Genomic DNA, 11,718 nt, shown 5'->3' on the forward strand with positions numbered 1-11,718 from the left:
TGATATTTCTTTAGCATCTTAACCAGCTTTAAGTTTTAGTTATGGAAAGCCCGCACTTTCAGGTGTAAAACGAACATTTAAAACGAATATTATTCACTTCTTTGTTATTTTGCCTTTTAACAGGAGGTTGGGCAACAAACCTCATTATTAACGGCAGCTGGATTCACGTCATTGGAAATTCCACATCGAAAGTGAAAGTTGCTGCGTATTTTCCTAATGTTTTCTACGTCTTTTTCAAAATATCGATAAATACAACTTTTAAATGTACATCTAAAACAAATGTCATTCAATTCCTTTGGGCGTAAAATCAATGGACAAAATCTTCGTTATTATTTTAGTAAATGCCGGGAAGTAAAATAATAAGAATACTCTTTTTTTCAATCACACTCTTTTTTTAATCATTGCACTCAGTGACAAAAAGGCCGCACTCAGAACAGTGGACTTACTAGTCCGAGGGTCAAATATGGCCGACCCACTTGAAAACTTCCCCACAGGGAAACTATATTTAATATCTATTAGTGGATTAGACGGCAAGCTTGTTAGTGGGTCGTATATTTGACCCTCGGACTAGTTAGTCCAATTTTCTGAAAGCAGCCAGTTTTCTAAATCTTAATAAAATTGGAATGCCATGAAAGGGGGCTGCACTGATTTGTGACAAATTAACCTTGGCTTTGGGAGGAATTAAATTAATTTTAAAATCATGCTGCATAAATAAATAAGTACAGATAAAATAAGTTTTGTGCCTCTAATGCTGTCATAATATTCGCTCAAAATACAACTGAACAAACAAGACTTAATTTGTATATAAATTTATTAAGTTGCTGGCTAAACTACATACTGTTTATTGACAAATTGTAAATCTATAAGAATAAAACCTTTATATTATACATTGAGAAATCTGAAAATTCTCCAACAAACAAATATAAAAAATATAAGGCATATCTTTAAGGACCAAGTTAGATTTAAAAATACCGATTAGGATTTTTTACAAAGAATAATACTTTAATGTATTGTTTGCTTTTTATAACTCTTTTGTGGGTATAAGTAAAAACCAATTTGAGCACTGTTAGACATGAAAAACAAAAATTATAAACAAAGCAAAAATATAAATATCCCATATGGATTATTTACCTAACATATAATGGGCAACTCCAAATGAGCTAATGTTGTCTTATAACTGAAGCACATTGAAGAACAAAATTCACTTATATATATATATATATATATATATATATATATATATATATATATATATATATATATATATATATATATAAAGCCCTGAAATGCTGGAAAGTATTGCATGGAGCATTTACATTTTTACTCAGTGTGTGTGTGTAAAACGTACAGTGCCAATATTAACAATATGATATTAACTCAACTCAGTTAAATCAATTTATGTTGTATATATATATTATGCCTATCATTGGTTTAAAAACCCAGTCCTTACTCACTTTAACATAAGGGACCATTCCCACAGATATTTGAATCGATCTATCTCCCTGGGGAGTTTCAATAAATTGCTATCAACTTAACAGGCTTAAATGTCTGTCACACTCAGTAAAGCTATAAGGGGGTAATTATCTTACCCTAGCTGATTCAGTAGGCGTGACAGACATTTAAGCTAGTCCAGTTGATAGCAATTTAGTGAGACTCCCAGGGAGTTAGACCGATCCAGACGGGTCAATCTAGGCATGGGAACCCAGTCTAAGTTAACTAAAAAGCATTAATTAATTAAAAAAAAAACTTATCAAACCACCATTATAATCAAAATGCTAAAAGAAATCCCTTATTATCTATCATACCCTTCTAATCCAGACCCCTAATTTTATAAATCTAATGTAGTGACTTTACTTGCAGAAAAATGTCTGACAAGAAGGGATATCAGGGCACTGGAGACAAGCCAGATCTTGACAACCATGGTAACCAATGTAACCCTAACAACCCGGAGTACCGAGGATATACCTCTGGATACTCTGGGAAGGGAGACAAGCCTGACCTCGATCACCATGGCCAACAGTTGAATCCGAACAACCCCAAGTATCAGCCTAAGAAGTAGAGGGCAATGCTGTACAATCATGGAACAGTAGTTTAGCATCTTGGATTAGATTTTTAACCATTCTTGATTTGTGTGAAAATCCCTAGAGAACATGTGATCTTTGAACGAAGAGACCATCTTTCAAATTCTGTTCTATAATCCTTGCAAATGAACTAAAAACAAGAAGGAATAAGACAGTCATGTTGACATCCTGGTGACCAGACCTTGTGTTATACAAACAACAGTATCACATACAACTGTTAATAAGGAAAAAATTCTATTCATCCTGACAATAAGTGACTCTTCAGAAGACACGCACTAGACAAAATCACTGCAAGTTCTACTCTAAAGCAATATTTGCAAAATTTCCAATACTTTGTTGTAATTTTTCTAATATTTAAGTCAAATATTCCTAATATTCAAATAAAGATCACAGAGTATTTTACTGGTTTTTGTCTTCTTACACAGAAAACATTTACAAATATATATGAAAATATAAAACCAGGCATATTATTATATTAACAATTAAATTGCATTTTAAAAATGATCCAAAGCACTGATTCTACAGGTCTCAGTTAACATAAACCCTAGAAGCCAGTTAGTTTGATGAGTATTACAGTTTATAAAAATAAATCATAAATTTCATAATAAAAGTTAACAAGTTATAAAATCAACATTTCATAGATACAGCTTTTGATAAACCAAATGTGCAAACACAGTAGGTCCCTGTCACATGATGACAGAGACAATTAGTTCAGTACCCTGAATAAGTCTATGAGATAGACAAAACACCACAGCTCAACTGTAAGTTAGTATCAATATATGATTTAATTTTTCATTCTTTTATTTGTATTAAACTTAAACAGGAAGAACACGAATGTACACTTCTCTCCAGGTTTAGTCCCTAAGCCTAAGAGTGCACCACACTCCTCCTTTGGGTTTCAAAGTGGCTTCTTCCAGGATCTCCAATGGACTGCTTCGGTCTACTTCAAACTTGAAACGCTGGATAAACTTGGCCATAATTATCTTCATTTCCATCTGAAATAAAAATATGCATTTTCCATTAAAATCTCCTCTTCTCTATCCTTTATTATTACTCTTATCTGACTTAATATTTAAAATACTTCAATGCATATTTCATAAATTTATCAAAAACAAACATCTTAGCTTGTTCAAATTACTGATCTGGATAAGTTTGCTACAGCATTTTGGATAAATGAAAAAGTCGAGATGGACTTTGGATATCATTGGAAAGAAAATAAGCAGATCAAAATCAGATTTCAATGAAGTATTTTGTGTCATATATTTGTCCCTTAAAACTAATCTAAAAATAAATGCTGTTTATACCTTGGCAAAATTTTGGCCAATGCAGTTTCTTGGGCCAATTGAAAATGGCAGATAACTGTATGCGTTTGGTCTGAAATAAACAGCAAGTTGCAAGTTAAAGTTGCAATAAAGATAAGACCCTTGAAAGATATCAAAACACTTCTAAAAGTAATAAAATAATTTGAAAAAATACACTAAGAGGACAAAGAACCAAATGAACATGCAAAGTCTGCTATCGACATTGTTCTTAATATCTGATCTTAGCAATATTATTTGATTCATCATGGACCCATGTATAATGGGTTCAAAGACTAAAGTGCTTCTGGATAACAAATGGAGTATTGGACTTTGAAATTAGATCACTCACTTCATTGGAGAATCTGGATCAAATCTGTCAGGTATAAATTTATCTGCTTCTTGGTGAAATTGGGCCATCCTTCCACAACTATACACATGAACCTGAATGGTTAATTGGTTTAAGATGAAGGCTATTAAACGATTAAACAAATTAAGACATACTCATACTTAACTAGAGGATCAGAGAGGCGATACCGCCTCCTGGTATTGTACCACCAGCTGGAGTAAGAGCATTCGTATGGGAAGGAAAAAGAAGGGGGGGGGGTTGTCTCACTAGTTGATGATCATTCGCAAACAAAAGCCATTGAATGAATATACGATTGCAACGATCCCCCACTGAGGATACGAAAATTACGTTCTTCCTTGCTCTTTGGCCAACAAAGACTCAAATATGAAAATCGCGTCCTCATCTCTTTTACATTGGGAATGAACTTTCGCTAACAATTTGAAAGTTGTCTTTTTTGTCTGCCAGTTTTAGAGATAAAATGGAAAAACATTTGCAAAGTTCAGTTCATGGTGAAAAGTAGGTCAAAGGTCAATTTCAAGGTCACATTTAGATTGCCAATATATGACTTCCTATTCAAGTTTAATAGTCCGTAACTATGGACCTATCTCTGCCAGTTTTGGAGATAAAAGGGAAGCAAAATTTGCAAACTTCAGTCCATGGTGAAAAGTAGGTCAAAGGTCAATTTGAAGGTCACATTTAGATTGTCAGTATATGACTTCCTATCCAAGTTCAATAGTAACTATGGATCTATCTCTGCCAGTTTTGGAGATGAAAGGGAAGCAAAATTTGCAAAGTTCAGTTCATGGTGAAAAGTAGGTCAAAGGTCAACAAGGTCACACTAAGATTGCCAGTATATGACTTCCTATCCAAGTTCAATAGTAACTATGGACCTATCTCTGCCAGTTTTGGATATGAAAGGGAAGCAAAATTTGCAAAGTTCAGTTCATGGTGAAAAGCAGGTCAAAGGTCAATTTCAAGGTCACATTAAGATTGCCAGTGTATGACTTCCTATTCAAGTTCAATAGTAACTATGGACCTATCTCTGCCAGTTTTGGAGATAAAAGGGAAGCAAAATTTGCAAAGTTCAGTTCATGGTGAAAAGTAGGTCAAAGGTCAATTTCAAGGTCACATTTAGATTGCCAGTGTATGACTTCCTATTCAAGTTCAATAGTATTTATGGACCTATCTCTGCCAGTTTTGGAGATAAAAGGGCAGCAAAATTTGCAAAGTTCAGTTCATGGTGAAAAGTAGGTCAAAGGTCAATTTCAAGGTCACATTTGGATTGCCAGTGTATGACTTCCTATTCCAGTTCAATAGTAACTATGGACCTATCTCTGCCAGTTTTGGAGATAAAAGGGCAACAAAATTTGCAAAGTTCAGTTCATGGTGAAAAGTAGGTCAAAGGTCAATTTCAAGGTCACATTTGGATTGCCAGTATATGACTTCCTATTCAAGTTCAATAGTAACATTGGACCTATCTCTGCCAGTTTTGGAGAAAAAAGGGAAGCAAAATATGCAAAGTTCAGTTCATGGTGAAAAGTTGGTCAAAGGTCAATTTCAAGGTCACATTTAGATTGCCAGTGTATGACTTCCTATTCAAGTTCAATAGTATTTATGGACCTATCTCTGCCAGTTTTGGAGATATAAGGGACTTAATGTTATAATTTATCCATTACTACTCAGGCGGTTAAGTCCAAATTATATCCAGAATTGTGCAAAAGATGATAAAAGCATGAAACTTTCCACGATGAATATTTAAGAAAGCCGCTCATCCGAGTACTAATGAATTTTGGAGTTGCCCCCCGATCCAAAATAGACAAACACCCAATGGTCATTCATCGTGGAAAGTTTCATGCTTTTATCATCTATTGCACAATTTTTTGGCTTAGCCGCCTCACTATGCCGTACTGCACATTTTGCTTTCACCACCAATATGTACTTTTTGATAGCGTAACTCGAAAACCGTTTGGAATACAAAAAAACGGAGACCACCTGCAGTGTTGGGCTTTACATGCTCTACAAAATGCAAAAAAGAATGGGACTCTAGCATTAACGGTCCCCGAATTAGAGACAGTTTTCAGTTTCGGCATCTTATGGCTGCTACTCCCGTGAAAATGCACCGATTGACCCCAAATTCACGGAGATGAAAGATGACCTGAAGGGTAACACTTTCCAATAATATTATTGGTTAAGTCTGTGTGGTGTCTGAATAACAGGGCAAAAAAAAATTTTTTGGTAAAAAATTTTATTTTTTTGAAAATTTTGGCCCGTTTGACCTTGAAGTAAAGATCAAAGGTCAAATCCAAGGGCATATTTGAAATCTACACATATGACTTTTGGAAAGTCATCTGTAGAAATAACCCCTTCCGTAGGGTAGATAATTAGCATTTAATTTTGCCATTTTTGGACAAGGGTGCATTGCAATGAGTGCCACACCCAGACCCCAATACCGACAAAGCCCAAATTTTACGTGGAACGAGTTGAAATTATAGGTGACCTAAACCCAAGAGATGGGTACGGGGGCCCTTACCGTCTAGGAGGAGAAGCGGTAACGGTAGCTGTCCGGCGGAGCCGGCGGAGCGATCCGGACGACCCAAAACCATGTGTACCGCCAGCGCTAACGCTGGTGGTACAATAATATTAGACAAGTAACTGACGCTGTATTTTCTGCCTCCCTTTAAATAAAAATTATAATAAAATGACATACATGTATGTTGACACACAGTACAAATTATAAAAAAAATGCTAGATAAGTCAGTGAATTAAATACTGCATTTTAGACATCATTAACTTGTAAGAGTCTTCAACTGATATCTTGATGGTGAGATTTGAACTAAAAGTGAATAAAGACATATATAAGAGAGGTCTTTCTTAGAGCGCATTCAGAACAGCAGACTATCAGATCCACGGATCAAATATGGCCGACCCACTTGAATGCTTGTTGCATAATCCCTGCAGGGAATCTATTAAGTATCTAATAGTGAATTTTAAAAAGTGGCAAGCTTTTTAATGGGTTGCCATATTTGATACACGGATCTGTTAGTCTGAGTGTGCTCTTACTAACGATGAAAAACATGACACATTCCTCACCTTCTGGTTTTAGGATTCATTTTTTTTTGTTGCATAACATACCCCAATTCCAGTTCCAGCTGGGAGTAAGTAGTCTCCAACCATCATGTCTTTGTTCAGTTGTCGTAATGTGAGGCCAGCCACAGGATAGAGTCTGAGGCTTTCTTTGAAGACATTCCCCATGTACTTAAGGTTTTTCAAATCTTCAAAGCTCACAGCTGCTTTTTGACCAACAGCAGACTCTACCTCTTCCTCCAGTCTGTAAAAATAAAAGCAAAGTGGCAGCATAAAAACTTGAACACAGCTTAACATTTATTTATTCTTTTTTTTTTGTATATACCAGTTTATATAAAAATAATGATATGATTTTTATAACGCCCCCAAAAAGCGCAATCCCTATAATTAATTTATTTTCAGGTAAACCTTTCAATATACATGTCTGGTATTGATCTTTGTACATATTCAAAAAGTTTTATCCACTCAGAAAAATGTTCACTTTCTGCTGATTCCTTGAATCTACATTCTACTGACACAAGTACTAATACATATAACCAGAGTAATGCGCAAATATTTGAAAATTTCTATATGTAAGGTAATATCATTATAGGACAATGCAAATTATAAATTACTCATTCAAATACTAAATTCATGTGGGCGTAACACAAACTCCCTGAGCATTTAAGTGGTCTTTACTTTTCAGGCTGTCTATAGGAGGATTATGTTGCCATATCTACATAATACATCAGCCAACTCTCACCTCTGCATAACATCAGGATGATCTGCAATGACCCTAAGAGCAAAACTCAGAGTATTTCCAGTTGTTTCATGACCTGACAAGAGATAGTAAGGTCATCTAAGATTTTCAACAGGCTTAAGCTAAGACAGATTTGTGAATGGTGTTCTTTAATGAAACATGGCTTAGGGCCCAATCAAGGCAATTGGTAGCAAAATACTGAACTATCATACAAACAGTGTTTCTACATCAAATATTTCTCTACATATTTATTAATTTACAATTTTGATCCTTAATATAACAAAATTAAAATTATTTACCTGCTAAGAAAAACACCATTACTAAGTCCAACATATCTTCTATATCAAGATCAGGATCTAACTCTGTCAAACAAAAATGAATATATAACTATAAAGCATATATCACACACACAGCACATATTTTATTTTAAACCTGAAGTAATTAAGTTTTACACAGCCGACTATCTAACTTTAGTTAACTGCTTAACATTATAATTAAAATGATACTGAAAACAAGACATGACACAGATTTTCTCAGAAATGTACTTTTAAAGAGCTTAGTTAATGAAAAAAATGGTAAAACTAACCAGAAGCTTTGATAATGTAGGAGAGGATATCATTTGGGGAATGCTCTCCTTTAGACATGGCCATCTTCCGTTTCTCGATGAATTTTCTACCTTCTTCTCGCAAAAGTCTCACTGCTTGTCTAACTTCTTGATGGTAGGAGTAGTGAAATATATTGTACTATAAAAGAAAATATTTAATGCACAGATTAAAGACAACTGTTACACTGTATCTATTTAAGTGAAAATTATCAAATTCAAACTAAAAAGGATAAGTGTGACTGTGATCCTTGCAAGATAAATGCAGATAAACTTGTGATAAGAAGTTTCTAGGACCACAAAAAAGCCCAATATATTTTGACATGTTCTTGATATATTGCATTATGCTAGACCATGTAGTTCTGGGCTTGGTATGCTCTGAATGGTTGAGAAATAGAAGAGGTATATACTATTTATTTGTTTAGGCATCAAGTAGCAATAAAACTTGAGAAAACACAAGATTGACCATAAATGTCACTAACACGTGTAATACAAATGTATTGGTTTTTATAGTACACATAACATGGTTTCATGTAGGCATTTGTAGTTATGAACCAACTCCATACAACCTCCACTGGTGGAAAAAATACTTCTAAATCATTACCTCTTCCATCATACCCGTAAACATCTTCTCAATGCCCTCCAGAACTGTTTTCACTGCTTTGGGGAAAGGAACAGTGTCATTGTGGACAGACTCTATCTCCGTGTCAAAGGCAACCTGCACATAAATCCAATATCAAATGTATACAACATGGCACACTCCGTTGTATCACAATCTTCCTCAGCTAAAGTTAAATTCTATATGATTTTCTTTGCATCATTAATTTGGTGAAAAGGAATATGTTGTGTAAACTATAAAATATATGCTATATGAGCATGTCTTTAAGTTTACATACTGTACACTATAGAAACTATACCATGTTTTAAACATAAGATTTTTCAGTAGTAATAAAAAACATATTTTTCAAAAATAATGTTTCAAAATTCTTTTTTTACAAATCTGTAATAAGTGTATAAAGTAATTTTTTGTTTTAAACAAATTAAAAAATCTATACCTTTCCAATCACATCAAGGGTCAACCTACAAAACATGTCATTCATATCAACCATAGTTTTCCCATCAGCCAGCTCTGATAACTTTTCCATGAGTGAATCTGCTGCGAGATTGAACTGGTCTATCAAACTCATGAGAGCCCTGAAATGTAATGAAAAATCCCACTCAGACTCAAGGTAGAACGTCTAAAGTAAACAAAATTAATCATCAGTAAACTAAAAAAGTAAAAAATATTCAACCTAAACATTTTAAAATGATTGATTCTCAAGTTTACTATATGTTTACTAATTATTAGTTTGTATTTAACTTATTTTTTTAATTATCTGAAAGCACTATATCAATGTGTTGTAACGGTAGTAAGGATATTTACACTCTCTGGAATGCAGGATTCATGAGAGCTCTCATTTTGGACCACTCTGCATGATGTTCAATGGTCACTAAGCCACTCTTGCCTATGTACCTGGAATAATTGAACAAGTTCTGTATTACACTCAGCATTATGTAATTACATACCAATCATCACTTAGAGTGGTACACCCACATGTATTATGTTGCCAAAGGAACTGTAAGAGTGCATTCCCATAGATTTAGATCGATACATCTAGATCGACTTAACTCCCTGGGGGTTCACGCTAAATTGCTGTCAGCTGAGCACACACAGTAGTTAATTACCCCCTTACAACTTGTCATAGGCAGGACAGACAGACAGAGTGTGTGTGTGTGTGTGTGTGTGTGTGTGTGTGTGTGTGTGTGTGTGTACGTACCTTTCTCCATACACAGACAGCAATGCCTGAAATGATTGAGGCCATCGTGGCAAACCTCCATTGACAAAAACGTCCTATAGTAAAAAGAAATATTAACATTTTTAAGTAAAACATCACATCATGAGAGCATTTAAAATCCAGGAGTGAGCTAATGTTGGTAGGCGCAATTTTTAAAAACATTGCTCTATACTCAATCATTTTGCAATCCTAGTCCAAATATTTCAGAACTTGTACCTTTATTGCTCTGGGATCTGCTGTCATGATGGCTGCTTTGTGAAAGGCATGGAAAACAATAGTATTGCCATATGTCTCCAACCTAAAATATACTTATTTTTATTACCCTTATTTTAGAAGTCCTGACTTTTTACATATGTTACCATGCCACACACATTACAACAAAAAAAGTCATAAGAAATTATGGCAGGGTTAACTTTTCAGCATTGAGGGTGGAACTCCATGTGCCAGGAATGTCATTCCAGGAAGCAATAGAAAAGTGACATACAAAACATGGTGAGTGTGCACTTCAAAAGACCGTTATTTGATAGAAAACAACTTGAAAAAATCTGTGAACAAAGTGTCACTTTTTATTTATTGCCATATGCCACATTTGCTAGTCTGCTATGTTTTCTGATCCCACTCTCCACTAGATCCCAATAAATCTCTCATGATTTTACATAAGATCACAACACTTTTGGGCTATCTAGGACAATTTCCATAACAGCTTACCAATTCTGCAAAAGATTGTGAAATTTCCCTCCATTTTTTACTGTTTGTACCACCTCAGCTGTATGCCCAAGTATCAAACTGGAAATGTAACAAATAATTCTAGACATGTTGTGCAATCAATAAAACAAAATTTCCTGCAGTTTAACAAGCATTAATTGTATAAAACTGAAAAGCATTTTAATGCCCTAGAATCGTTTTAACAAATGATGGAACATTGTGCACATGCATGTATTATAACAGTTTAATAACAAGCATTGACTGACTGCAAAATCACTAACTTTTTAACTTTCTACTGGTACATATGTATAAATGTAACAATTATATCATATTCATACCTTGATATTCCTTTAAATTTTGGGCACGGCACATGTCCAAACTTAACTTTTCTGACCCATTGGATGAATAACAAGTATGCCACGATGCTAATAAAAGCTATGGCAACCACCATTTGTCCTATGACCCAAAGTTCCATTGTTTAAAGTAAACTGCAGTGTTGATATGACCTGAAACACTATAGTATTAAGTACAAACTGTCAAATAAGATAAAATACCCTTGCATACTTATTTAAAACATATGCTTAAATGGCATGAATTCAACATGCACACACTTTTAAGATAACTTGCATCATCATCCGAGCCTGAGGGGGGGGAGGTCTTGGGAGGGAATTGTCCGAGGGTGTGTATGTATTTATAACATAAAATCTCTTAAATTGTGGCTTCTTTTGCATGAAAAAATTACCACAAACGCACAAACAAAAAGAACTATATACCTTCGGAATTTTTTTCGCAAGTAAAAGCGTGCAATCCGAACACACTTCACCTTGGTTCAGCAGCCTTGTTTATCCACTCAGCTCAGCCAGCAGAGTTAACGATAGTTTACATTTATTTCCAGGCGCAGTTTCGTACACATTATGTTCATAATAACATAGAATGTCAGATTAGTAGTTAAAAAATTTTGAAAATAATTTTTCTGATATACGATATGTGCATAACACACACTAGCAATTTGTTAATGTTAAACTA

The 11,718-nt window shown here is 34.5% G+C and overlaps 1 protein-coding gene across 3 annotated transcripts; it reads right to left on the minus strand.

Annotated features, from left to right (window-relative positions):
- Positions 1 to 793: 793 nt before the first annotated feature.
- Positions 794 to 11,562, minus strand: LOC106167183 (cholesterol 24-hydroxylase). Of its 3 annotated transcripts, none has more exons than XM_013545907.2 (15): positions 11,466 to 11,562; positions 11,031 to 11,198; positions 10,696 to 10,773; positions 10,204 to 10,285; positions 9,970 to 10,043; positions 9,576 to 9,665; positions 9,208 to 9,346; positions 8,757 to 8,870; positions 8,138 to 8,294; positions 7,851 to 7,913; positions 7,555 to 7,627; positions 6,861 to 7,056; positions 3,732 to 3,823; positions 3,386 to 3,455; positions 794 to 3,076 (listed from the first exon to the last, which is right to left on the minus strand). In XM_013545907.2, exons 2-15 carry the CDS (start codon positions 11,165 to 11,167, stop codon positions 2,936 to 2,938), a joined length of 1,506 nt encoding a protein of 501 aa, XP_013401361.2. In that variant the 5' UTR covers positions 11,168 to 11,198; positions 11,466 to 11,562; the 3' UTR covers positions 794 to 2,935. The 3 variants fall into 3 exon arrangements, with proteins under 3 accessions (XP_013401361.2, XP_013401360.2, XP_086861742.1); XM_013545906.2 differs by having other exon boundaries at positions 11,031 to 11,206; positions 11,466 to 11,559; XM_087005616.1 differs by lacking the exon at positions 3,386 to 3,455 and having other exon boundaries at positions 11,031 to 11,206; positions 11,466 to 11,559.
- Between the last annotated feature and the right edge of the window lie 156 nt (positions 11,563 to 11,718).

The sequence above is a fragment of the Lingula anatina genome, chromosome 2 (assembly GCF_051362555.1).
Source record: "Lingula anatina isolate TDL-2025a chromosome 2, LinAna3.0, whole genome shotgun sequence".
NCBI classification, from domain to species: domain Eukaryota; kingdom Metazoa; phylum Brachiopoda; class Lingulata; order Lingulida; family Lingulidae; genus Lingula; species Lingula anatina.